This window comes from Otolemur garnettii, unplaced genomic scaffold (assembly GCF_000181295.1).
Source record: "Otolemur garnettii isolate 467f Iridium unplaced genomic scaffold, OtoGar3 scaffold00273, whole genome shotgun sequence".
NCBI lineage: Eukaryota > Metazoa > Chordata > Mammalia > Primates > Galagidae > Otolemur > Otolemur garnettii.
Window position 1 is genome coordinate 1,103,561 of NW_003852668.1, and position 27,790 is coordinate 1,131,350.

General features: G+C 45.4%; 1 protein-coding gene across 1 annotated transcript in view; it reads right to left on the minus strand.

Annotated features, from left to right (window-relative positions):
* Nucleotides 1–25,951, minus strand: part of MROH2A (maestro heat like repeat family member 2A) — a 55,662-nt gene extending 29,711 nt beyond the window's left edge. The window contains exons 1-18 of the mRNA XM_023508753.1: nucleotides 25,858–25,951; nucleotides 25,464–25,645; nucleotides 16,132–16,263; nucleotides 15,767–15,929; nucleotides 14,205–14,303; nucleotides 13,064–13,215; nucleotides 12,358–12,477; nucleotides 10,957–11,091; nucleotides 10,648–10,726; nucleotides 10,411–10,524; nucleotides 7,909–7,985; nucleotides 6,993–7,112; nucleotides 6,561–6,671; nucleotides 4,895–5,042; nucleotides 3,760–3,800; nucleotides 3,105–3,246; nucleotides 2,774–2,826; nucleotides 2,246–2,353 (exon numbers count right to left, since the gene is read on the minus strand). Coding sequence (XP_023364521.1) covers nucleotides 2,246–2,353; nucleotides 2,774–2,826; nucleotides 3,105–3,246; nucleotides 3,760–3,800; nucleotides 4,895–5,042; nucleotides 6,561–6,671; nucleotides 6,993–7,112; nucleotides 7,909–7,985; nucleotides 10,411–10,524; nucleotides 10,648–10,726; nucleotides 10,957–11,091; nucleotides 12,358–12,477; nucleotides 13,064–13,215; nucleotides 14,205–14,303; nucleotides 15,767–15,929; nucleotides 16,132–16,263; nucleotides 25,464–25,645; nucleotides 25,858–25,951 — 2,070 coding nt within the window. The remainder of the gene's footprint in view (nucleotides 1–2,245; nucleotides 2,354–2,773; nucleotides 2,827–3,104; nucleotides 3,247–3,759; nucleotides 3,801–4,894; nucleotides 5,043–6,560; nucleotides 6,672–6,992; nucleotides 7,113–7,908; nucleotides 7,986–10,410; nucleotides 10,525–10,647; nucleotides 10,727–10,956; nucleotides 11,092–12,357; nucleotides 12,478–13,063; nucleotides 13,216–14,204; nucleotides 14,304–15,766; nucleotides 15,930–16,131; nucleotides 16,264–25,463; nucleotides 25,646–25,857) is intronic.
* Nucleotides 25,952–27,790: the final 1,839 nt, after the last annotated feature.

Genomic DNA, 27,790 nt, shown 5'->3' on the forward strand with positions numbered 1-27,790 from the left:
GCAGCCAATTCCCTCTCCCCAAGGATGCCAGCGTGGGAGGAAAAGAGAGGAGAGTCTTGAGGAGTCCCTTAAGCTGCCAAGCCTAATTGTGCCTTTGAAGTTATCTGAGACAACAAAACCATTTTAAAAATTAATTTTTTGAATCTTGTTTAAGCTATGTGAGTTATTGTAATATGGTTTACTTGCATCTATTTGCTTATGAAATAACTATATACAACTTTCTTCGGAATGGGCCTTAACTCAACATCTCATTAGGACCTTATATGTACAAATGTACAGTGTCTAGCTAATGGAAGAGATTTGCAAGACACTGCATTATTTTACAGACTAAACTATGAAGGATATATATATATGTATATATACATACACATATATGTGTGTATTTTTTTCTGAGACAGTCTCACTCTGTCACCCTAGATACAGTGACGTGGCCTCATCACAGCTCACAGCAATCTCAAACTCTTGGGGTCCGGAGATCTCTTGCCTCAGCCTCCCAAGTGGCTGAGACTACAGCTGCTTGCCACAACACCTGAGTAGTTTTTCTCTTTTTGGTAGAGACAGCACTCTGGAAGCCTGAGTCAGGTGGATTGCCTGAGCTCAGGAGCTGGAGACCACCCTGAGTAAGGCTGTCTCTACCAAAAAGAGTAATGATCTTAAAATATCTTTTCATGCACTTACTTGCCATTTCTGTCTTTGAAGAAATATCTATTTACAGACTTACTCCTTTTTTGCGGGGAGGAAGAGTCTCACTCTGTCACTTAGGCAGGAGTGTTGCGGGCTCAGCCTAACTCACAACAACCTCAAACTCCTATGTTCAAGTGATCTTCCTATCTTGGCTTCCTGAGTAGCAAGGACCACAGGTGCCCACCATAACACCTGGCTAATTTTTTCTATTTTTGGTAGAGACAGGGTCTCACTCTTAATCAGGCTGGACTGAAAGTCCTGAGCTCAAGGGATCCTCCCACTTTGGCCTCCCAGAGTGCTAGGATTATAGGCGTGAGCCACTGCACTTGGCCCAGACTTTGTCCATTTTCAGTTGGCTTGTCTTTTTATTAATGAGTTAATGAGTTGTAAAATATATAGAGAGGTAGACATAGGTATATTAATAAGTCACTTACAGACATATGATTTTCAAATATTTTCTCCCATTCCGTGGGTTGTCTTTTCACTTTCTTGATGTCTTTTCACTTTCTTCACTATTTTTGGTGCAAGAGGCTTTCATTTTTATAATGTTCAATTTATCTGTTATTCTTTTGTCATTTTTGGGTTTTGGTGTCATATCTAAGAAGGCTTTGCTTAGCCTAAGGTCATGAAGAATTACACTTAATGTTTTTTTCTCAGAGTTCTATAGCTTTAGCTCTTATATTTAGGCTTACATTTTCTTCTGATTTTATTTTTATGCATGATGTGAAGAAGAAGCCCATTTTTATACTTTTGCATGTGAATATCCAGCTATTCTAGCACCATCTGTAAAAAGGCCTTTCTTTCCCCATTGAATTGTCTTGGCACCCTTGTTTACCATGAAAGTAAGGGTTTATTTCTAGATTCTCAGTTCTATTCCATCAATCTAACTGTCTATCCTTATGGCAGTACCATGCGGTCATGTTACCACAATTATATAAGAAGTTAAGAAATTTGAGTCCTTTGACTTTGCTTATTTTTATCATAATTGTGTTGGCTTTTCTGGGCCCCTTGCATTTTAGGATCAACTTATAAATCTCTGCAAAAACATCAAAAGATACAACTGGGATTATGATAGGGATCATGTTGTAGCTAAAGATATATTTGGGAACTACCACCATTTTAACCAGATTGTCCTTCAATCCATGAACATGGGATGCTTTTTGTTGTTGATTTCTTTGCAGTTTTTGGCTGGGGCTGAGTTTGAACTCACCACCTCTGGTATATGGGGCCAGCGCCCTACTCCTTTGAGCCATAGGCACCACCCTGTTGTTGATTTCTTCCAAAAATGTTTTATAGTTTTGTGGAAAAACTTTTACAAAAAAATCAAACCAAAAAAAACAGGTATGTGATCAAGACCCAGAATCTAGAGGATGAAGAAGATTAAAAAAAAAAAAAAACTAAACTAAAAACTAATAACTATTGATCCAGATTACCCACCTCTCCTCCCAGGACCCTATAAATAGCTACAGGTCCAGCTGGCCTCACACACACAGCATGACCCTGTTTATCCTCCCTAGAGTCTCCTCCCTGCCCATACTGCCCTGGCCCTGTGAAGATGAACCTTCTCTAGAGAGGGGCTGTCAAAGCTCTCGATCTGGTTGCTCAGCTCTTTGCCCAGACGCAGGCTCCAGCTGGAACCCCGGGTCTTCTTGAGGGAGTTTCTCAGAAACTGGGGAGGAAGAAGACATTGATGTGTAGGGGATAAGGGCTCCTAGCCCCTTTCTTGCCTGGGCTTTAGGAATGCTGCGTGACCTTGAATAACAACTTGTCCTCTCTGGTTTCCCATTCCCCCATGTCTAGATTGCTTAGTTCATAGATCCCTGACCCAGTGCTAATGATCTGTGGGTCTGAGGGTGGCAGGAAGAGTGCTTGCTGCTTTCCTGAGCATTTGGCTCCCCTGTGTGGAAGGGTCTCTCAGTTCTCCCCACTGACAGACACAGTATGGACTTTGTACTCCCCAAATCTTCTTTGACAGGAGAACACGTCCTTTAGAGGCTCTTAAACTCCTCACATGCCAATCTCATGCAATGTCCTGCCATCCACTACCCATCTCCCTCCTCCATCACCGTGCAGCAGAATGGTCCCTTACCTGAATTAGCTTGTCCTCCCAGGCCTTCTGGTTCCAAGTGAACTCAGTGTGCTCTGCAGGAATGTAGGCACGGTTACACCTGCTGCCCCCAACTCTGAGTCAGCCTCCTTGGTCTGGCATCATCCAGAACACATCCAAGAGCCAGCCCACCACACACTGCATTCTGGCCCCACCTTTCCAAACTGATCAGCCATTCTCAGAGCCAAAGTAGGCTGTCTGGGTCCACCCTGAGCCTTGGCTCTTGTGTTTGTTGTTCAAGCCACATGATCAGGACCCCAGCACAGGAATAGAGTGGAAGGTTGAGTCAGGGAGGGTTCCCCCAGCACCTCACCTTCCAGGTATTGGACCAGCTGTGGGATCTCCTGCTCCCACATGTCAGCCATGGTGGGCGCAATGCTCTGGCTCAGGGTCCTTAGGAGGTTGAGCATGGCCACCCCACGGCCCTCCCCCTTGTAGGGTGATGACATCAGCACCTAAAGGGCACCAAGGCTCTAGTGGAGCTCACTGTGTTCACTTACAAAAGGAGGAGCTGGGCAAGATGGGTGGTTGCAAACAGAGCTCAGGCTTTCCAGGGGGAGCCCCTGCTAGGACACTGCAGGAAGGAGAGGAAGTGATGGGTCCAGGGTAGGGTCCCTCCCTAGCCCAGGCCTCAGTGGAATGTGGATTAGCATCCACAGTTACCATGAAGAGGACAACTCCTGGCTCCAGTACTGAGCCCACTCCCAGGTGTAGGCAAACCATTGGCAGTGCCCCAGAGACACTATGGACAGAGGAGTCTGGGAGCAGGTTTGAGCTTGGCCCCTGACACATCTACCCAAGAAGGATGACAGGACATGGACTGCTCTGTCCTGTTGGAGTTGTCCTGTCAAGTGTCTGACTCCTTCATTGTACCCTGAGTCCTTCCTACCCTTGGGCTCTGGAATTAGGAGCTCAAGGGGGGAAAGGTGCCACAGGGCATGGCCCAGTAGTGCAGGTCAGCTACTCACCAGAAGACGGGCCAGCAACTTCTGAGGTGCAGGCAGGTCCACTGAGAAAGAAGGAGATACAGCCTCAGAGAGGCTGCCAGCCCATACCAGGATATGGCCCCATACCCTAACCGCCCTCAAGGAGTCTTTGCCCTGGAAGGTGCTTCCCTTAACAAGATCTCATTGCCCCACCACCACAAGGGAGAACAGGGTCGCAAAGGGATTTTTCTATGAAGAAATGTCATAATTGACTTATCCTAGAAAGAGGGAAGAACTGCACTCATCAGCTGAGGTCTAAAAGGTGCTGTTTTCAGGCCATGCCCATTTCGTAGTGGACAGGCCACAACAGTGTTTTGTTTCCTACTGTGAATCTTGGCCTCTGTTGAGCCAACAGTAATTAGACACCCCTGTGCTTTCTCCTTTCTCTCTGCAGGCTTTGGAAGTCAATGAGCCCATGCCAACTGGAAAGGCTTGGACAGATGAGCAGGGGTTGGGACAGGCCTGCAGAGAAGTTGAGGTTCAGGGGCCTGGGAGGGGACTTAGCCCCAGGGGTGGGGTGAGCAGGGCACAAAGAAGGCCTCAGTGTATCATCTGGCTGGCTTGCTCAGATCAAATTCAGAGAGAAGGCTGTGCCATTTGCTGTCTCTGGATGCTAGAGGCCTCCCTGAATCACCTCTGCACCAGCCATGCATATCCCTGTGAAACTCTGGACCCAGGGTGGGGGACTGTACCAAACATGGGTGTTGACAGTGCTCACACCAGCTGGCCTCTGGTGGGGGTGACTTGCAAGGTTGGAGATGGGATGGCTGTAGCTCCTCCAGCTGGCTCAGAGAGGCTGGGAAGGTCACAGCTGGAGAGAGGCTGGGCCAGGAGCTCTCCAGGGTGGGGTCTGGGCCAGGTGTGTGGACCAGGGGTACAGGCCAGGTGGGTAGGGACATGAATAATGGGCCACCAGGGAGAAGTGTGCACAATCCTAATACCTCCTCAGACATGACAAAGGTAAGCTTTAGATTTTACCTGTCTAGCAGGGTTCCAGATGCTTCTAGGAGTAGGGGAATGGGGGTTGAGGGTGTGTGGGTTGAACATTATGACACAAGGGTGAACATTATGACACAACCACCTTCATTCCCCTGGTTGGTTCAGGGAGGCTGCCCACCATGCCTACTCTTGCCCGCTATTCCAGCCTCTGTATCCTCGCCGTGGAGCTGACGTTCTGCCAGGTTGGTGAGGCTGATACAGATGGGGGTCAAGGCCTCTGTGTAGTCTGTCTCCATGATATAACACAGGAGCCTCACCCAAAACTCCTGGGGTGCAGGTGGGAGAGAAGATCCAGGATTAGCTGGAGTGTCCCAGCAACCCAAGCAGAGTGTCAGCCCATGGACTCAACTCAGCCTCAGTTCCTCAGAGGTGTCCCCTGATCACCAGAAGCCTCAGCTCTGAACTGGCTCCACCACCAACCCCAGTCTGTGTCAGGGGCATCTACATCACCTTGACCCTGTTGTGATGACAAGCCAGTCCCTGCCAGGCCCAGAATGCACTATGCCCAGTTTCTGCCCCTGCCAGCCTCATAACAACCCCACTCCATCATTTTCATCAAGGCCCTCCCTCTGCTCTCAAGTCTTCTGCAAGTGTACACTGGGGAGATGGTCCCACTGAGCCTACCAGTTGTGATGATTGGTTTTATGTGTCACTTCAGTTAGGGGAAAGTACCCAGCACTGAGTCAAAGAATAATCCAGGTACTGCCAAGAAAGTATCCTGTAGATACAACAGAAGTCCATAGACCATAGGAGATGATTCTCAACAACATGGGCTGGTCTCATCTGGTCTGTTGAAGGGCCTTACGAGCCTTCAACATCCCCAGTGGATTGTGGGTCCCCTTTACTTAACTCACATCCTTAGGAGTTTAGAGTGATGCTCTTGGGCTACCAGCTAACAAGCACAGTGGCCTGACCTGTTTCAGTTGCCAGAATTAGACTCCTCCAGTTCCTGGGTTCCCCCAGAAAGGCAGCATGATGAATAGGAAAGGGTGTTCTAATCCTGGCTCTACTGTTTACCAGTTGTAAGGCCTTGAGCAAACAAATGAGTCCCTCTAGACCTTAGTTTCTTCATCTACAAAATCGGACAATAAAATAGGAGAACCTGCCCCATAGCATGTTGGGATAATTGGGATTGGACATGCTGCACACCTAGCACAGGGCCTGCTATCTGCAGTGCTGCCTGGGATGCAGCTGTGATTTTTATTTTCACTGTCTTTGGAATCACAATAAGCTGCCACTGGACAGGAAACAGCTAGTCTTTGGCCTCATTTCCTCCTTGATGCTCTTAGAGTAAATTTTTCCTATCTTATTGCTATATCACATTTTATTGCCCTTCAAAATTGATGCATTTGTTTCTTCTATATCCTGAAAACTCCTGGGGGTTGTACTGAGCCCTCTTCATGCACATCGTCATGCTGTTCACATGGTAGGAACTCGATGAATGTTTACAGAATTTGACCATGAAAATCACTTCTTTATACACACATACACTCCTGTCTGAACTAAAGGAGCTCTAAAAGTAATAGGCACATTTGGGCAACAAGTAATACCTACTGTATGCCAGGCACTACCCTGGCTTCTGGAGGCATAGAAATGAAAAGTAAGTTCCCATCAAGGACCTGGTGTTGGAACTGGGTGTTGAATTCTTGCAGGCAATCAAAAGAGGAAGAATGGGAATGGAAGAGGCAAAGGTGCAGGATTAAGGGCATGCTTGGCTCTCCTGCCCTCAGCCTAAAGACAGGATCCATCAGCCCCAGCATGGCAAGTGAGCAGAGCCCACTCACATTGGTCATCCCACTGACAGAAGAGGTTAAAATCTTCACAGTGTCCATAGTGACTTTGTGGACCATCTTTTCCTCCAAGTCCCTCTGACATAAGTTCTCCCGGCGGTTTGTCTGGAAAACAGTACCATGGGGTTCCCACTTGTGGGCTGGCAGGGGCTTGTCATGGTTCAGATGTGGTCTCCTCACCCCCTCAGTGGCTCCATGCCCAGATACTAGGTCTCCAGGATGCTCAGAGTTGCGCATGGGTCTTTTGCTTGTGGGACTGCACGTATCCTTACCTTCAGGCTCACTGTGTGTCTGTGCACTTACCCTGGGGACAGATGTGCAGCCACAGACTCATGGGCACTAAGTGGCATCCCTCCCTCATCACTTTGGAACCCGTTTCCAAAGGCCAGCTACTTCATGCTCTGCATGTATGTTGGGGTCACTCACCAGTTTGTAGGTGGATAAAGTCAGCTGTACAGACACATACTTCAGGCCCCAGCCTTTGATCCTCTCCTGGTAGCCAGATAGAGCCAACTGACCAATGATACGGAGAATAGCCATCCTCACCTGAGGGGACAGCGCAGTGGGCATGCCAGGGTTTGGGTGGGCTCCAGGGCAGGGGGATTGGCATCTGACACCCAATCCTGACATGAGACAGATGGGAATAAGGAGTGCTCTAGGTGAGAAGGGGCCACCTAGCTATTTCCCACTCTGTCTGCCACCCCAGTCCCACCCAGGGGTCCATTGCATAGCATGCCCTTCCAAGAGCCACAGTGAAGCCTTGAAGAGACACAGGGTCCCTCTCCCCCTTCTAATGTGTACTGCTTCATCTCAGCAGCCCTGGCACGGGGATCTAGTCAGGCGTGGGTAAGGTGCAGAGCAAGCTTCCCCTTCTCTCCCTCCACAGCCCAGCTGTGTATGGAAGGCAGCTGTGCTGTCTGTAGCCCCAGCCCTTCTTCCCTCTTCTGCACTCTTCAGTCTCACTCCAGCTGCGGCTACCATGGAGCCTGAGACTGTGGTTTTCAGACTTTTTGTGGGAAGAAGGGGGTGTGCCCCTCATTTGCTTTTTTCACATACAATATAGACCTCAAAAACCCCTCAGTAGCTGAGCAGCTCTCGGTTTGCTCGGCCTCTCCTCTGTCCAAGGGGGCACCTGAGACACATAGAGAACACTCCAGCTCCTGGGGTGTGGGGGGGGACTTGAGAAAAGAGCCTCAGCCCCATGCCAACAAGACCCCAAACTAGATTGTGTTGCAAAGGCCACCAAAGTATAGCTCCATAGAGCTGGGCAGTGGCCAGAGCCACCCTCTGTCCCCCAGCAAGGTGCCCTGAGCACCCTCTCCTTCCACCCTCTGCCCTTCACCTTGGATCGGGTGTCAGAGAGGGTGTTCTTGACCACCCGGATGGCCATGTAGATAGTCCTGATGTTCATCCTGGGCTCTGAAAGAGGAAAAACGGCCTGGAGGGCTGTGGCTCAGACATACATCAGGTGGCTTGTCCCACCATGGCCTTGTGTTCTCTCTCCCAACAACCTCAACACAGAGGCACTTCCTTGGACATCTGCCTGGCCAGGCTCTCCTGGCTCAATACACTCAGCAGCACCCTCCCCACTGACCCAGGGGTGGAGGGCTATTGTGTTCCGCCTTGCCCCTTGGCCATTGCTTTGCTGTGCCTCATTAGAAGCAGAGTGGCTGCTCCCTGAGGGCGGGGTCTCCTCCTAAGAGCTCTTAGTGCCCTGCAGCTGGGAACACAGCTCTGGGCATGCAGGGGCTGCCAAGCACAGCTGTGAAGAGCATGGGTCCTGATGTCAAGCTGCCTGGGTTCAAATCTTGGCTTCACCACACCCCAGCTGTGTGACCTCAGGTAAACTACTGAGGCCCTCTGTACCTCAGTTTCCTCACCTGCCAAACGTGGATATAATAATAGAGCTGCTGTGAGCAGCGAATGGTATAACATTGAGTGGGCTGACTGAGTATTTGCTAGTGGAGACCCAATCAAGGAAGGAGGAAGAATAAGGAGATGAGACAGAGCCATGAGAAGGTTCTGGAGAGGTCCAGTATGGATGCAGGTAGAATTAGACACGCAAGTGGACGCCACGCTCAGGATTCAGTGTTACTAAGTCAAGCTGCTAAGTTCCTAAGGTGGCAGGGTGATCAGGCATTAAGGGAGCATGGTACAATTTGGAAACTTCATTTCTGATTATTAAAAAATGGTATATATTCATTTCAAAATTTAAATAAAAATAACCACTCTTAATAGGTTAGGTGTGGCCTTCTAAACCTGTTCATGCATAAATAAATGTATTTTTTTCACATAACTGGGGTCATGCTGTAAACACTGTCACCCTATGAAATATGTTACAATTAATAGAGAGAGGGCAGTTTTTCCACAAAAGGTGTAGGTCAATCCCCTTTTTTTTTTTGAGCCTGACTCTCACTCTGTTACTCAGGATAGAGTGCAGCAGTGTCATCATAGTTCACTGGAGCCGCCAACTCCTAGGCTCAAGCAGTCATCCTACTTTAGCACCCTGAGTAGCTGGGATTACACACACGTGGCACTGTTCCCACCTAATTTTTCTTATTTTTTTTTGTAGAGACAGAGTCTCACTATGTTGCCCAGGCTTGTCTCAAACTCCTGGCCTCAAGTGATTCTCCTGCCTCTGTCTCCCAAAGTTCTGAGATTACAGGCATGAGACGCCATGCCCTGACAATTATACCCTTTTTAATGGATATATAATCTTCCGTTATGCAGATAAATTATTTATCCTACAAATTCCCTTTAGAAAAACATTTAGGCTTTTTTAAATGTTTTGCTTTTAACACAAAGTTACACAGAACATTTTTGTCCAGTTACCTTTGGGCAATTATTCCCTTTAGACAGCTGACAAAAATTTCAATTGTAAGGCCCATGTTTTGGCCCCTATCCAATTGAGCACCCAGAATCATTTATCGACTTACAACTGTGTCAATGAAGTTATTAGAGGTTGATTTCTTGTAACCCTGGATTAGAAAGGAGCAAAGCATAGCCTGGAGGCTAAATCAAGCCCAAAGCCTCTTTTATAAAGTCTTCCTACAACACAGCCTGTTCAGCAGTATACAGCTGCTTTTGCTCAACAATAGCAGAGCTGAGTAATTATTATAGAGACTATATGGCCCATAAAGCTAAAAATGTTTTTACGATCTGGCCTTTTACAGAAAAATGGCCAGGCCAACTGTAGCTATCATCTTTATTATCTCTGTTTATCAGATAGTTAAAAAATTGTTACTTAAATTTGCATGTCTTTAACAGAGAGTTTTAAAGTCAGTGGAAGGTCCTTTTTGTACAGTTGTCCAGGTTGTGCACTGCACAAAGGCACCTGGTTTTAGGGCTGAGTGGGAGTTGCCCCCATCTTCTAACCATTATGTTCCTACAGGGATGCATGCTACCAACGGCGTGGGGGGGTTGTTCAAATCTACACAAAGGTACAGGATGGGCACTAGCCTTGGTTAGGGACAGTGGTTCCCTTTGGATATCAAAGTTAGGTTTAGAGTTTGGGCTTAGGAATTAGAATCAGGGGGTTAGACTAAGGTTTAACATTGAATCCATGGGGCTTAGGATTATGCCCATGTGCTCATTTAGGACTTATATCCAGCCTTTGATCCAGCTTTGGAGGTTAGTGATAGGATTCAGATTAGTAGTTTGACATTCAGAATCAAAATGTTGGGTGGGGAGCACATGGCTGATTAGTCCAAGGTTAGAAAATATAAAGTAATCGAGAACCTTCATTCCCCTGGCCCACTGAGGATTCTCTATAAAAGGAGCAAACGCCCAGACCTGCATGAAACCAGCCTGCCCTAACCCCCACCCACCTGCCCATTTTGCTCACCATCTGCGCTCACCACTGCCCTGATCAGGGCCAGAGTCCCAACTCGGATGGCCTCCTTACTCATCTCCATCTGGCTAAAGAAGAATTTCATCAGCTCCTTGGGGTAGGAACGAGCTGCAGGATGGAAGGATGACTTTGGTCATACCCACTGGGCCCACAGCAGGTCCAGCACTCAGAGGGGCAAGGGCTCCCCACAAATCTGGGGGCAGACAGGGAGCACCCGGAGAGGAGCCTCACCCAGGGCCACAAAGCAGTGCACTATCTCTGCCAGGTTCTGGTTGCTGTACTGATGCTGGCTCGGGACCTTGGTGCACACCTGGGGAGGGATGTGCAGGGAGGTGGAGAGTTTACAGGGCACAAGTGCAGGAACAGCCCAGCCTCCCATGCCTGGGGCCACATGGGTACCACAGCCTCACTCCCAAGTGGGACACAGAGACACACAAGTGAGTCGAGTGGGGGATCAGGCGACTTTCTGAAGCAGCCTGCTTCTTCTTCCTGCTGATCCATCCCCAGAAAGCCCTCGCACAGCTGGCCTGCTGGCCTCACCTGCATGTGCAGTTCTGTGAAAATTGTATGTAGCTGCATTTGGGGCACAGGGGTATTGGTGGTGACTGACATTTCCAGGATCTGCCTCAAGACCTGCAAGGGATGGGCAAATGGTGGTAGTTGACCTTCCGCCAACTCAAGGTCAAACTCTGTCCCTTGCTACTCAGTGGACCCCTTGACCAGTGGGATAAGCATCCCCTGGGAGATGATTAGAAAGAAAGAGCCTAGCCCACACCTGCTGAATCCAGCCCCCACTGCACCCACCTCCAGGGCACCCAGCTTGCACTGCACCCAGCCCCACTGTACCAGCCTGCACTGCACCCACCCCGTCCTGCACCCAGCCTACACTACACCCCTCCCACTGCACCCAGCCGCCACTGCACCCACCCCACTGCACCAATTCCCACTGTACCCAGACCCCACTGCACCCATTTGCACTGCACCCAGCTCCCACTGCACCCAGCTCCCAGGCCAATCCCATGCACAGGAAGGTCCAGGAAGTGCTAGCTAGGCAGGAGTGTGGCAGTCAAGGCCTTCTTCATCTTTCTCTCCTATTTCCTGGAAGGGAATCCTATTCTTTAGCCAGAATGACCCACAGATGGTTTCTAAATCAGTTTTATTCATTCTCCTCCACTTGCTTTTATAGCTAAAGACTGTGCCCCATTTGTACACAAGTCACCCCTTATGAAGCACATCAGCCCCAGCCATGTTCAGGTCAAAGGCTGTCAGGAATTGACTGGTGTCCTCCCAAAATCCATGTCCACCCAGAACCTGAGCATGTGACCTTATTGGGAAATCAAGTCTTTGCAGGTGTAATTAGTTAAGGAACTCAAGGTGAAGTCATCCTGGATGGAAAGTGGGTGTCCTTGCAAGAAGAAAAGAGGACACAGAATCAGAGAGGAGGAGGCCATGTGACAGTGGAGGATGAGATTAGAGTGATGTCACCACTACCACAGGAACACCTGGGGCCAGAAGAAGCTGGTAGGGACAAGAATTCTTTCTGCCTCAGAGCCTTGAGAAGGCAGTGACACCTGGTTTTGAGCCTCTGACCTCCAGAACTATGAGAATAAATTTGTGTTGTTTTGAGTTTCCCACAGGCTATAGCAACCCTAAAAAATGGACACAAAGGTCACAACCTCACCATGGCCTCCAAGACTTTTCAGAACCTGGTCCTCTCCTTCTAAATGACAGTGCTGGTTTCCCATAAGCCCTACAGATGCCGGGCTCTGCGGCCCTTCACAGGCCATAGGTGTTAGATCTGCTGACACCATGCCAGAATATCTGACATCCCCACCTTCCACTTAGGAGACAGCTTCCCCCAACATAGGAGCTGCAAACTCCCTGGGTCTCCCACCCAGGGCCGTGGCAGGGCCTTGCCTGTGTGATGAACAGGGCCTCCACTCCACCCTGGTACTCCGCCAGCAGCAGGGGGATGTAGTCGTAGACCTGTTCCCTCAGGTCATCGTTGGGCAGAAGGAGCTTCAGCATGGGCTTCAGGGACTTGATGACCCCCAGCTTCACCTGCCACAGGAAGTGAGCTCTCTAACTTATTGTCCCAGGTCCTCTCACCCAGCAAGCCTATGATTTCACCCACATCTCCAGAATAAAAGGACAAGTGATGGAAGGAATTCAAAAGAAACTTTGGGGCCTCATCCAGCAAGGTTGAGGCAGTGTAGCTGGACTGCCAGGTCTAAGTCCCACTTATCAGCTGGGTGGCCTCAAGAAGGCACATTACTGCTCTGTGCCTCAGTTTCCTCATGGAAACCCTTTGTGTTAATAAAATAGTCCTACAACATAGAGTTGGTATGGAAATAGCTCCTGTAGGTAAGACGGAGGGAGGGCACCCAGCATGTGACCAGTGCTCTCAGAATGATCACCCGCCCCCATCCAGAACTCCACAGGGGCCTTTCCCAAGGCCAGCCTTGAAAAGTGAAGCTTGCAGGTCCATGCCATTCAGTATCCATAAGTTTCCCAGCTCTGCCATAAATCAGGTCACTGTGCTCTGGGGTCCTGGGAATTAAGCTGGACCCAAGGGTCTCTCAGCATCTCCCGGCCCCACAGGCTGGGGAGCTGTGACCAGAGGGACTATAAGAAGGGCCCATCTCACCTCTGGGTTGTGCTGCCTCAGCCACACAGTCACAAAGTAGCAATACATCGGGAACACCTTCAGGGCAAACTGGTCCTCAGTCATCACAGGGTACACGCTGTCCTCCAGGTGCCGCAGGTAAAACTGCACCGTGTCACAGAAGGTCTCCATGGCTATCAGCAGCAGGAAGAGATGCAGGTGGAGCCGGAGGGAGCAGAAGCAAAACAAAGCCTGTTGGGTGGACCCCCCCCATCTCTGCCTCTAGCAGCTTGCTGTGTGCCTTCCAGCCACTCACAGCTCCCTATTACCCCCACAGCTCTGGGTGTGAGAGTTGAGCACATAGTCAGGGGCAGGGCCTTGCAGACCTCTACCTGCATCCCAGGGATTTCACTGCAGAGGGCAGCAAGCACATTGGGCATGAGCCTTCTTAGGCACCAGGGAGTCTTAGCCCAGGGAAAGGTTAAGTGATCACCAGGAAGGTGATCAGATTTAAGTAGCACCAAAGACCTGCCCAAGTCAAGGCCAAAATAGAGACAGTTTCCTATCTCTCCTGTGAATGCCCATTGCCCTTCCCTGGCCTCCTGAAATGCTCAGCTACAAGGATCGTTATGAAAGTTTTGAGTTAAACAAAATTGAGAAACATAAAATTCATGGAGATGGAGAGAAATGAAGCCATCCCAGCAATACCCATGGACTGAGAAGGTTGCAACTTGCCCAGGTGAATCAGAAAGGACACTATCGACTATTTCTTGGAAGTGAAGTAATGGACCATGGCACAGGCTGTCTCAAAACTTTCATAGTGACTTGTGTACAGAGCAAGCTAAATGGAGTCAAGTGACAGTTTCTAACCTCTTTTAAAAAGCACCCACTGTGGTGCCTGTGGCTCAAAGTAGTAGAGCACTGGTCCCATATACCAGAGGTGGTGGGTTCAAACCAACCCTGACCAAAACTGCAAACAAACAAAGCACCCACTGTGTCTCACTCCCTTGCTCCCCACAGAGACCTAGTCAGAAGCCAATCAAAACAGGCAACTGAGTAAAATTATTGGGAACAATTAAACAGCACACCTCTTTCAACAACCCCCCCCGACCTGTTCCCTACCCTGCTTTCCCCCTGTGGCACCTGATCAGGCCAGACCTGCAGGCCCAAGTTGGACACGCACCACTACAGATCACCTGGCGTATCTTGGCTTCATTGGCGAGCCTCAGCATCGTGAAGATGGTAGCCAGGGTGATGCCCATGTACGGCATAAACTCAAACACTGTGGGGTGGGGGAGAGATCACAGGGGGAAGGCACAGAGGACATCCTGCTGCCCAGTGCCTCCAGCCCCCAACATTCCAGAGCCAGGGAACACCACTGCCCTGTCCCAGTATGTCTTGAGGCTCTCCTACTCCCATCTTCTCCAGCCTCAGCTCACTGGACACCTCAGGAGAACTGGACCAACTTGATGCCTCCACCCTTCTGAATTACCATCCTCTGGCAGGGAGGTGCCCCCACTGCCCCCTTGCCAGTGAGTTCTCCTCCAACCCTCCTGGGCCTCCTTAATGCTGGGCCCCTCTCTACTCTCACTTCTTGGGTGCTAATGGCTTTGAACATCCCTGACACTGTGAGGTCACCCTGACCAAAGGCCAGGACCAGACATGCCCTCAGAACTCTGTATCCACAAGTCAACTGCTCACACTACCTCTCCACCCAGACCTCTCACAAGGGAGGGAAGCTCAGCATGTACAAAATGCAATTCTTTGCTTGAGCCCCAAATTCCAGAAACAACCTACTGCACCCCAGGTGCTTCACACCTCCTCTCCTTCACCTGCCCCCAGGCCCCCTCTTCCCCAGCAGGTCTCACCCACACAGCTGCCAACCACCTCTGCTCAATGTGCCATCACCGCACATAATCACCAGGATGGTCTGCAGCTTAATGTTCTTCAGTGGCGTCCTCCAGCTCCCACAGCAAGTGCAGACTCCTCACCAAGGCCCTGGGGCCTCCCCTTACTCTCTGTCTCATCTTACACCCATCTCCCCTGATTCCCCAAGGCCAGCCTCAGTTCTTCAGAGAAACCAAGCCCATCCCTGTCTTTCTGCCTTTGCACCCTATGTTCCTGCCATGTGGCATGTTCTCCACTGTCCCATTCTTCTCAGAGACATCCTGTAGGTCTCAGCTGAATATCACTGAGGCCTTTGAAGAAAGGAGGTCCCCTCCCCTCATTCTGAGCTGAGAGAGCTGTCATCTCACAGAAACGTCAAATTCTGTATTTGCTTTATGGTCCCTTCTGAGGGCAACGGCCAGGCAGGTCTCATTCAATGCTGTGGTCAGGTACTGCCAGAAGGCCTGCATGGAGCAGGGGCTCAGCACATGTTTATGGGATGACAGGGAGGGTGACAGGAAATAAAGGGAGAAGGCAAGATGGGAAAACAGCACAAACAGTATAGTGCAGGCAGGGGGAGACAGGAGAGAGAGGGAAAGAGGACGGGAGGGCAGGATAGATGGAGGGAGAGAGGAAAGACAAGATGAAAATGAGAGGCAGAAACACACAGAGAGAATCTTAACAGCTGAGAGTGACAAAGAGTCATGCGGAGATCAAGAAGAAATGCCAGAGGAAAAAGAGACAGAGAAGAGAGATAGACCGGGAGGGGCAGAGGCAAACACAGAGACAGGGAAGGAAAGGCAGAGAGAGGCAGGTGGAAGGGACTAGGACCTGGGCTGACGACCTCTGAGTGCCTACCATTGCCATTGGCCAGCTTGGCCAAGGTAACAATGACAAATTCATCGGTGAGGTTGAGGGGCTTGAGGTGATGCTGCAGCTCGTACATGACCAAGCTGAAGTGATTTCGGGACAGAGCCACCAGGGTGTCACTGGCCACCTCTGCCTTCACATAGTTCTCCATCTGCTGGGGTGGAGAGTGGTGTGTGACACCACTGCCAGCAGGGCCTCATGAAACCCTCCTGCCCCTGGCTCTCTCCAGCCCACTTGGCTTTTGGGCCCAGCTTGTCCTGCCCCATGAGGTAACTGCACAGGGCCAGGCCACCAACCAGCCAGCTCCTGGGCTGGTTGACGGACAACACCGATGGATCCCCATGCCCTCCCACCTCTGGGGTCTCCCGCATCTCCTTGGAGGCAATGGCGACCAGCCTCTGGACACATCGCTCCTCCAGCTCCCCCTCCTGCTGGATGATTTCCTGGAGAATGTTGTAAATGTTAACCTTGCGCTTGGTGGAAATCTGGAAAACAAGTATGGTGGGCGGGAAGATTCCTGGCAGGGCAGGAGGGCCCATATGTCCACCTCCTCTCCTTCCCACCATCCTCCTTCCCCACATCCCATCCGGAGAAGGCAACCACCACACAAGTCTCAGATCCTGATTCTTCCATGTCCACATCCTTCCTATTCCTCCCCGCTCATCCCACACCCCCAGTCCATGTGACTTGTATATTCATTCTCTCTTCCCTGTTTTCAGTCAATATTCAGCAAGGCAAGTGTCACATGGTCAACATATAAGTCCTCCACACTGGGCATTGGCCATCCTGAAAGCCCAAGAAGGCAGATTCACTTTGCTCGGCACCCTAGTGAGAGATCGCGTGAGGCCAAAACATTTGCCTCTCATCCTCTTTTCATTCCTACATCAGTAGCACTTATTACCACTTACAGTAACCTGGTTTGGGATGAATTAGACAGATGTACTTCATGCCCCCTCTACACCTGGAGAATAGTATTTAAGAATGCCTTGTTTAATCAGGCAGGGCAAGCACACTGAAGGAATGAGGGTGGACTTCCTACTACGTGAGGCCACTGCCTACAAAGCCCTGGTGAAAATGGCCTCAACCTCAAGTGGGGGAGAAGGTCGCTTTCTAACAGTCCATAAACTTTAGCAAATTTGAGGACCTTGAGAAGAATTTGTAAGTTCCAGTGAAATTCAGTAGAAGGAATCTTAGCCTTGGTTTCCTAGTTTTGAAATAGCACATACTAGTGGTTTGTAAAACTCCAGAGATTTCTTATGATAACTCATGGGCATAAATTAATTGCATGGCCTTAGTAGCTGATCAATTCTGCATGGCTTAAGACCAGTATTTCTCAACTATTTTCACTGTTGCTTTCATTTTTACTGTTGTCCCTAATGAACCTTTTTAGACATTTTTTCCTAATCAATGCCCATGAAATTTTAATTCACAGATGAGCTATCTATGTATTGATGAGTGAGGGGTGTCGAATCTGTGGCCTGTGGGCCACATGCTGATTTTGTTAGGATTTGTTTTTTTCTTCTTGCTTATTGGTAGTGTCAGATCACAAAATATATGCATGGACCTTTTTTTTTCCCTGCTAATCAGCTTTTGTTAGTGTTTGTATATTTAATGTGTAGCCCAAGACAATTTTATTCTTCCAATGTGCAGTGGAGGTGGGGGCGGGAATTTGTACATCTCTGTTTTAATGTGCTGTGTCTGTTTTTTAAATTAAAAAAACTAAAATTTTCTTTGTCCTCCCAGTTTTCCCACTTGGGGGTGATATCACCCCATTGAGAACACATGCTCTTGAATTCGTTCAAAGGAACCTCAAGGAGGCCTGAATCCTTAATTAACACTCTTGCTGCATGAAAAATTATACTACAACCAGCCTTTCTATGATCAAGAATAGTCTTTGGAGAATATTTATAGTCAGGAGAGAAAAACTGTCAAAGACTTAGAAACCAGTAAAAATGATCATGGAATGGCCTTCCAGAGCAGTGTTTGGTGCTGACTGGAGAATGCTTTGGGATTACTGGATGCCATGGGGTGAACATCCTTCATTGCCTTTGATTGCCCTGGACTATTTTACAGCTCTGTAGGAGAAGAAGTTAAGGTCTAGAAAACTGATAACAATACAAATGCTCCCTCCCTAGCAATAAAAATGATTCTGTCTGTCTGCAGTATGTAAATGGATTTTTTTTTCTGGTAAAGAATACAAATATCTATAGGTATCTATCTTACTGGTTCCTATATTTGATGTATGGTAATTTTTTAAATATGCCTACTTGTTTATTGTCTGTTTATTGACATTGATCACTGATTAAGGCCTGTGTATTAATTATATATTTTTTCTTTTCTGCATTTCCTGATGCATTGACATCTGGGGCCTTGCTGACCCTGGAGAGACTGCCCTTCCCAGAGCTAGCCAACTCCCAGAGAAAGTAAACAAATGTGATTTTCAAACATGAAACAAGTATTATAGATTGAATGTGTTCCCTTACAATCTGTATTTGAAGCACTAGTCTCCACTGGGATGGTGTTTGAAGAGGGGGACTTTGGAAGGTTATTACAGTTAAATGAAGTCTTAATGGTGAGATCCTAATCTGATGGGACTGATGTCCTTATAAAAGGAGGAGTTCCAAGAGAGCTTTGTGCATGCACAAAAGAAAAGCCAGGTGAAAGAGAAGCTGTCTGCAAGCAAAGAAGAGAGCCCTCAGCAGAAACCCAGGTAGTTGGCACCTTGATCATAGACTTCCAGCCTCCAGAACTATGAGAAAATAAATTTCTATTGTTTAAATAAACCAGTCTATGGTATTCCATATAGCACCCTGAACAGAAAAATACACCAACCAACCCAGAGCCCACCTCCCAATTACCTCCTTTATTGGGCTCTGACACTCAGGGCCACTATCTACCTTCCCTTAATAACCCAGGCCAGGTACTGTAACACTAGGGACAGCTACTATGTCCCAGAGCCCACTGAAGTTATTTGAATGAACCAATCCTAAGCCTTCTTATCTTGCCTCACTTGTTCCCTCCCATAGAAACCATAATAAAGACTTTGGCCCATAATTTTCCCTTGTTCCCTCTGTGTCCAGACACAATGGCCCTTCCTGGGATGGCACTGCCCTCCTTTTGGGAACTGTGGTAACAAATTAACTTTTACAATTAAGCATCTCCTGGGCAGTATCCTCACCATATCTGAACAAAAGCTTCATTTAAAAACATCCTATATTGAAAACTCTTTGCTTATGGCCCACATATCCAGCGCACCTTCCTCATGGCTGCCATATATTTTTCTATCAAATAAAGTTTTCTAAAGAAGAACCATTTGGGGAGTTAGAGAAGGAGAAGAGACAGGGAGAAATATATAAAACTTATTTCATGGGCTCAGTGCCCATAGCTCAGTGGTTAGGGCACTGGCCGCATACACTGGGGCTGGCAGGTTAGAAACTGGCCCAGGCCTGCTAAACAACAATGACAACAACAACAAAATAGCCAGGCATTGTGGTGTGTGCCTGTAGTCTCAGCTACTTGGGAGGCTGAGGCAAGAGAATTGCTTAATCCCAAGAGTTTGAGGTTGCTGTGAGCTGTGACACCATCTTACTCTACTAAGGGTGACATAGTGAGACTCTGTCTCAAAAAATAAAAATAAAATAAAACTTATTTTATAAAATAATACCTGAAAACTTGTCTATATCTTGTCTTCTTTTCTTTAACATCTCAAGTCTTGAAAGAGAAATGGACACACAGATATAGAAAGCTCAAAGATGATCAACTAGATTCTATCCCAAAAGGCCCTCTCTGAAGCTTTTTTAATTGTCAAAATTCAAAGACAATGAGAAAATTCTGAAAACAAGGGAAAAGCATTAAGTCACATATAAGATAATACTTATCAGACTAACACAGATTTCTCAACAGAAATCTTATGGGATAGGAGAGAATAGGATGATATATTCAAAGTGCTGAAAGGGGGAAAAAGAACTAGCTGGCCAAGAATACTATACTCAACAAAGATATCCTTCAGAAATGAAAGAAAAGTAAAATCTTTTGCAGACACACGAAAGCTGAGGTAATTCTTCACCAGCAGAATGGCCCTAAAGAAATGCTAAGGGAGTCCCACAATAGGAAGTAAAAAAATAATATACCATGATAAAAAAACATGAAAGTATATGACTGGTAGAGCAGGTACATTAATGAGAAAGAGAAAGGCATTAAATGTTATCACTACAGAAAACCTCTAAGCCACAAAGATAAATAACAAGGGAGGAATTAAGGAACAAAGGATACACAAAACAATTAGAAAACAGGATGACAGAAGTCAGTCCTTAACTATCAATAATAACCTTAAATGTATAAACAGTTTAAATTCCTCAATTAAAATATACAGCCTGACTGAACGGATTACCAAAAATGAGACCCAACTATATGCTACCTACAAAATCACTTGCTTCCCTTGTAAAGACACACATATAGACTGAATGTATGGTAGAAAATCTACCATACATGTAAAAAACAGAAGTATGCAGGAATAGCTATACTTAAATCAGACAAAATGGACAATAAATCCAAAAACATAAAAAATATATAATGACAAGGAGATTAATTCCATAAGAAAATACGACATTTGTAAATGTGTATGCACCCAAAACTAGACCACCTAAACATATGTACAAAACAAATATCATCAGAGATAAAAAGAGAAAAACCTCATTATAATAACAGTTGAGGACTTCAAAATCCTATTTTAAGCACTGGACAGAACTTTTAAAGGCAAAATCAAATAAGAAACATTGGACTTAATTGCACTATAGACCAAATGAACTAACTTACATTTATAAAAAATTCATCTAACAACTGTAAAATACACCTTCTTTTCATCAGCACACAGAGCATTTTCCAGGATAGACCATATGTTAGGCCACAAAACAAACCTCAACAAGTTTTTAAAACTCAAAATTATATCAAGTTTCTTCTCAGACTACAATGAAATAAAAATAAGAATTACTAATAAGAGTAACATTTGAAATTGTACAAATACATGAATATTAAATAGCATATTCCTGAAAAGCCAATGAATCTGTGAGGAACTTAAAAAAAACTTAAAATTTTTTTAAACAAATGAAAATAGAAACACAACATAACAAAAACGTATGGTATACAATAAAAGTAGTATGAAGGGGGAAATTTATGGCAATACATGTCTATGTCAAAAAAGGACAAAGATTTTAAATAAACAAGCTAACAAAGCACTTCAAGGAACTAGAGGAGGAAGAACAAACCAACCCAAAATCAGAAGAAAGAAAAAGACATTATAGATCAGAGCAGAACTAAACAAAATAGAAACAAAAAAATTACCAAAAAAAAATCAATGAAATTAAAACTTATTTTTTAAAAAAGATAAACAAAACTGGCAAACCATTAATCAGACTCATTAAGAACAAAAGGGAGAAGACCCAACTAAATAAAGTCAGAAACAATAAAGGAGACATTATAACTGAGACTACTAAAATACAAAGGGTCATTTTAGACTATTATGAAAAACTGTATGACAAATTGGAAAACTTAGAGGAAACAGGTAAATTTCTGGACACATATAAAATCTATCAAAATTGAACTAAAAAGAAATAGAAAATCTAAACAGACCAATAATGAGTAATGAGATTGAATCAGTAATAAAAATTCTCTCTAAAAAGAGAACCTCAGAACCAGATGGCGGCTTTACTGTGGAATCCTACAAAACTTTTAAATAAATAACATTAGCTCTTCTCAAACTATTACAAAAAATCAAAGCAGAGATGAATTTTTCTAATTTATTTTAAAAGGCCGGTATTACCCTTATGTCAAAAACTGAAAGGAAACAACAATACAGACCAATAACCCTGATGAAAATAGATTCAAAAAATCCCCAATGAAATCCTAGCAAACTGGATTTAATAGCACATGAAAATAATAATACAGGTATGTCTTGATCAAATGATGACTCCTAGGAATGCAAGGATGGTCTGACACAGGCAAAACCAATAAAGGTGATATATCACACCAACAGAATGAAGAACTAAAACCATATGATCATTTCAGTAGATGCAGAAAGGTATTTAATAAACTTAAACATTTCTTCATGATAAAAAAAATCTCACCATGTTAGGTGTAGAAGGAAAATACCTCAATACAATAAAGGCCATATAGACAAACCCATCACTAACATCATACTTAGTGGGGGAAAGCTAAAAGCTTTTCCTTTAAAAACTGAAACAAGAAAAGGATGCCTATTTTCACCACTTACATTCAACATAGTACTAGAAATTCTAGCTATAGGAATTAGACAAGAAAAAGAAGCACGGCATCCAGATTTGAAAAGAGGAAGCCAGTTTGTCCCTCTTTGCAAATAACATGATCTTATGTATGGAAAAACCTAAAAACTCTGCAAAAATATTCTTAGAACTAATAAACAAATTCAGTAAAACTGCAGAATAAAAAGTCAATATACAAAATCAGTAATGTTTCTATACACTAATAATAAACTAGCTAAAAAAGAAATTAAGAACACAATTCTATTTACAAAAGCTACAAGAAGTACAAAATACCTAGGAATAAATTTAACCAAATAAGTAAATGATCTTTACAAGGAAAACTATAAAACACTGATAAAATAAATTGAAAAGAACACAAAACAATGGAAATATATGCTTATGTCTTAAAAACTAATATTGTTATAAAATGATTGTACTACTCAAACCAAAGTATAGATTAAATGCAATAACTATCAAAATGCTAATATTGGCTCTGCGCCTGTGCCTCAAGAGGCTTAGGCACCAGCCACATACACCTAAGGTGGCAGGTTCGAATCCAGCCCGGGCCTGCCAAACAACAATGATGGCTGCAACCAAAAAAAAAATAGCCAGGCATTGTGGCGGGCGCCTGTGGTCCCAGCTACTTGGGAGGCTGAGCCAGAAGACTTGCTTGAGCCCAGGAGTTGGAGGTTTCTGTGAGCTATGCCACAGCACTCTACCCAGGGGGATAGCTTAAGGCTCTGTCTCAAAAAAAAAAAAAATGCTAATATCACTCTGAATAGATGAAGAAAGAAAAATCAAAATTTATAGGAAAATACAAAAGTCTCTGAATAGCCAAAGTAAAACTGAACAAGAACAAAGCTGATGGCATCATGTTACCTGACTTCAAAATACACTACAAAGCTATAGTAATCAAAACAGCCCAGTACTAGCATGAATGTAGACATGAACAGAATTTCCGAATCAGAACATAAAATCCTGAAATAATACACACATTTACAGTCAACTTATTTTTTACAAAGCCACCAAGAACATACATTGAAAAAGGATACTCTCTTCAATAAATACTTCTGGGAAAACTGGATATCCATATGTAGAAGAACAAAACTAAACCCCTATATCTCATCATATACAAAACTCAACTCAAAATGAATTATTGACTTAAATGTGGCCAGGTGTGGTGGCTCATGCCTATAATTCTAGCACTTTGAGAGGCAGAGGCACATGGATTGCCTGAGCTCAGGAGTTTGAGACTGGCCTAAGCCAAGAGCAAGACCTCATCTCTAAAAGAATAGTCAGGTGCTGTGGTGGGTGCCTGTAGTCCCAGCTACTTGGGAGGCTCAGGCAAGAGAATCACTTGAGTCCAAGAGTTTGAGGTTTCTGTGAGCTATGATGCCATGGCACGCTACCAAGAATGGCAAAGTGAGACTCTGTCTCAAAAAAAGAAAAAAAAAAGGACTTAAATGTAAGATTCCAAACTATAAAACTACTAGAAGAAAAAATTAGTTAAAAGGCTTTAGGACTTTGCTCTAGACAAATATTTTATGTCTTTGAAAGTACAGGCAACAAATAAATAAACAAATGGGACTATATTAAAATAAAACGCTTCTGCACAGCAAAGGACACAATCAACACAATGAAGAGACAGCCTGTAGAACAGGAGAAAATATTTCCAAACTATGCATCCAACAACAGAGTAATATCCAAGACATGCAAGGAAATGCAGATCAAAACAAGATAATTAGGATGGCTTTTATCATAAGGACAAAAATAGTAAATACTGGTGAAGATGCAGAGAAAAGAGAACTCTCCATACACTGTGGATGGAACTGTAGATTAGTATAGCCATCACAGAAAACAGTACAGAGGTTTCTCAACAAACTAAAAATAGAACTACCACATAACCCAACAACCCACTGCTGTGGTATTCACCCAAAGGAAAGAAAAACAGTATATTAGATACACATATACATCAGTGTGTGTGTTTCCATGTTTATTACAGCACTATTCTCTATAGCCCAGACATAGAATCAACCTAAATGTCCACCAACAGTTGAGTGCATAAAGAAAATGTGGTGTATACACACAGTGGAATATTAGTCAGTTATTAAAAAATGAAATCATGTCATTCATGCAACATAAATAAGCCCGGAGGATATTATATTAAATGAAATGAGCCAGGCATAGATAGATAAATACTGCATGTTCTCATATGTGGGGACAGAATGTGAGAATTATGGTTCTTAGAGTACAGGAAGGGTAGGGGGAGGGAGCATAGGGAGATGTTGGTTAACAGAGAATTGCAACTAAAAAGGAGTAAGTTCTACAGCTCTCTACACTGTAGAGTGAAAATATAGTAGAACCTCCATAGCTGTCCACCTCTTCAGTTGACCTAATTTTCATAGACTGGACATGAACCACATTTACGTGTTAGTACAATAGGCCTAGTTCCTTATGCTGACCACTTTCATATGTTGACAAGTTTGTTACAGGACCATTGGATAGTCAACAATATATAGTTAACAACAATATACTGTGTATTTTCAAAAAGCTAGAAGAGAGAATTATGAATGCTTCCAACACAAAGAAATGATAAATGTTTGCAGTGATGGGTATGCTAATTTCTCTGATTTGATCATTATACATTATATACATGTTCTGAACTATCACTCCACATCCATAAATATGTACAATTACTATATGTCAACTAAAAGGAAAAGGGAAAAAAATAAAATGAAATGAAAAAAAAAATAAAGATTTCTGTAGAAAATCTCTTCTGCCTACAGAACTCCTTTATTACCTACCCCCCTGACTAAGCATAGGCTAAGATCTAGCAGTTCTCAAAGCATGGTCTCTGGACCAGCAGCAACAGCATCACCTGGAAACACGTTAGAAATGCTGGTTCTCAGGCCCCACCCAGATCTACTGAATTAGAAACTCTTGGGGAATTTAAATCTGTGTTTTAACAACCCCTCTAAAAGATTCTGATGCTCTGGCCCAAACTGTCATCCAAGCCCTTTATGGCCTCTGGCTGCACTTTGCATCACTCCCTCCAACATCCTTTTCCCCAGTCTCTTACCCTTGCTATACATCTCACCATTGGCCTGTGCCCTGCATCTGGTGTGTCATCTCTCCCTTGCCCACCTGGTTCAACATCCTTGTAACTCAGCTCATATGGTCTAGGACAATGGCTCCCAAACCCTCTACGTCAGAATCCAAGAGATTTTAAAACTTCTGAAAGCCTCAGACCCTAATGGTCCTCAAGGAATAAGCACTTCATAGACTTGCCCATCACTGTGTCCCAGCACCAAGCACTATGTCAATAAATTTGTGCTGAGTAACAGAGGGGCACACAAACAGTGGAAAGTGGCTGGGTCCAGAGGGTGGTTCCAAGGGTGAGGTAGTCTTACCTCTGGCACCTGCAGGCAATGAATTAGAGCATTCATCACCACTAAAGGCTTGATGGTGGCCTTTTCTGTGATTATCACTGAGGCCAGGGTCTTCCGCATGTCAAGATTTGCCCCTGCTGTGTCTATCTTTGATGACTCACTGTCAATAATGTCCAGGAGATTTGTGACTTGTTGGAAGGTACCTAAAACAAAGATGGCTCAGGGGTGGTGTCAAAATGACCATTACAGGGGTGCCACATGTACTCCTGGCCTTTGCTACATCTCCACACTTCTAGCTTCACCTGGGACACAATGTCCACTGTGCAGATGGAGAAATGAGACAGACTGGAACTGAATTCAAGGAGTTAGCAGCCGAGACGGAGCAGCAATGCAGGGATGTGGGTCACTTCCTTACCATTGTCAACTGGCTCAATAGGGTCCAGGTCCCCTGTTTCCTCTGACATGTCTTCATTTGAGTCTACTGCTGTTTCTGCCATCACTTCTGCCATCTCTTTCTCAAGCTCTTTTGAGAGAAACAAAATTTGAGAAATATTTAGTGTGCCAACACACCCTGTGAAGACCCTTGTATAAACACCTTTGTATAAACCCCTCTCAATTGTGCATGAAACCCGTCACTTTCTTCTAACCATCAGAATATGGCAACGGTGATGGGAAGTCCCCTTACACCCCCAGCAGATTATGCTACATGAGACTATGTCTTAGCAGATATCTTCTGCTGACCTTGAAAAATAAACAGCCATGATGCAAATTGCCTATGTAGGGGGCCAGGTGGAAAGGACCTAGGAGCCATAGGTCAGTCCTGCAGCCATAAGGAACTGAATTCTTCCAACAACCACATGAGCGTAGAAGAGGAGCCTGAACTCCGGAAAAGAATGCAACTTGGCCAATGCCTTGACTGTCACCTCTAAGACCCTGAACGAAGGACTCATGCCCAGACTCTTGACCCATGGAAGCTGTGAGATAATAAACAGGTATTATCTTAAGCCACTAAGTTTATGCTAATTTGTTACATGGCCATAGATAACTAATACACTTGGGTAAAAAGGGTACTTCTTCCCACCCTTTTATCTAGCACTGAAAATATATGACTAATGAGAAATCCATATCAGCAGCTCTCTTCCTGCTTTCAGGGGACTCTCTCAGTGTCAGCAGCTTCTTAAGGGTTGACCAACATAGATGGCAAGATGGCAGAATAAAGTTTCTCAGATTGGCTCAGTGCCTGTGGCTCAAGTGACTAAGGCGTCAGCCACATACACCTGAGCTGGAAGGTTCGAATCCAGCCCGGGCCTGCCAAACAACAATGATGGCTACAACCAAAAAATAGCCAGGCATTGTGGCGAGCACCTGTAGTCTCAACTACTTGGGAGCCAGAGGCAGGAGAATCACTTGAGCCCAGGAGTTGGAGGTTGCTGTGAGCTGTGATCCCATAGCTCTCTACCCAGGGAGACAGCTTGAGGCTCTGTCTCAAAAGTCTCTCAGGTCCTTTCTCCTTCTGTCCCAAGTTTTGATCCTCAAAGTCCATCCAAAGCCCTTCACCCTCCTGTGCCTTTCTTTCCTGGAGATCATTTCAAAGTGACCCTGGGATTTAAACACTGACCTTTCCTTAGGGTCCTCTTTTGGATGAAACAAAAATAAACCACATGAAAAAGCTCTGTTCTTTGTCTCATACACATCAATGGAAATGTGAATGGTAGGATCAGTAGTCAAAGTGAGACAGTTGGGCTCATCAGTCATTTCCCTTATAAGGAACGGGTCTCATGGTGGGTAGGACAGTTTCATTAGAACTATCACCGTTAGATCTCAGACCCTTGGAATCTTGAGACCCAACTGCCTCCCTGAGTTTCTATCCACCCAAGACCTGGAGAAGTGCACAAGGACCTGGGGTAAAAACTATGCATCATTTTGTCATAAACTTTCTGTTGCTCTCACATGTGTATGCTGGATTATGATGGCCTGTTTGGGAAAGGGAAATGGTGGGAGTGGGGATGGCTTATAAGCAAGTTCCAGAGGAATGCAGTCATAGGAGCCCAGGGTGGGGAGGCGTGGTCAGGACAGCTGGAGAGGAGAGGAGGAAATGACACAGAGGCCCTGGGAAGAGGACTCCTCCTTCTCTGGACAAGGGGCAGAGTGGGGAAGTGAATTTCCACTAGCAGAATATTTAGAAGGTAAAGAACATCAAAGACAGGTAGGAGAGCAGGGACCCTGCTCCCCCAAACCAAACGTGGTTCCCAAAAGAGTTCTCTGTCACTTGTAGTCTACGTCAATAGTTTGAACAATAAAATAGTGGTCTTTGAGAAACCTTTCTATGCATTGCAGGACAACAGAAT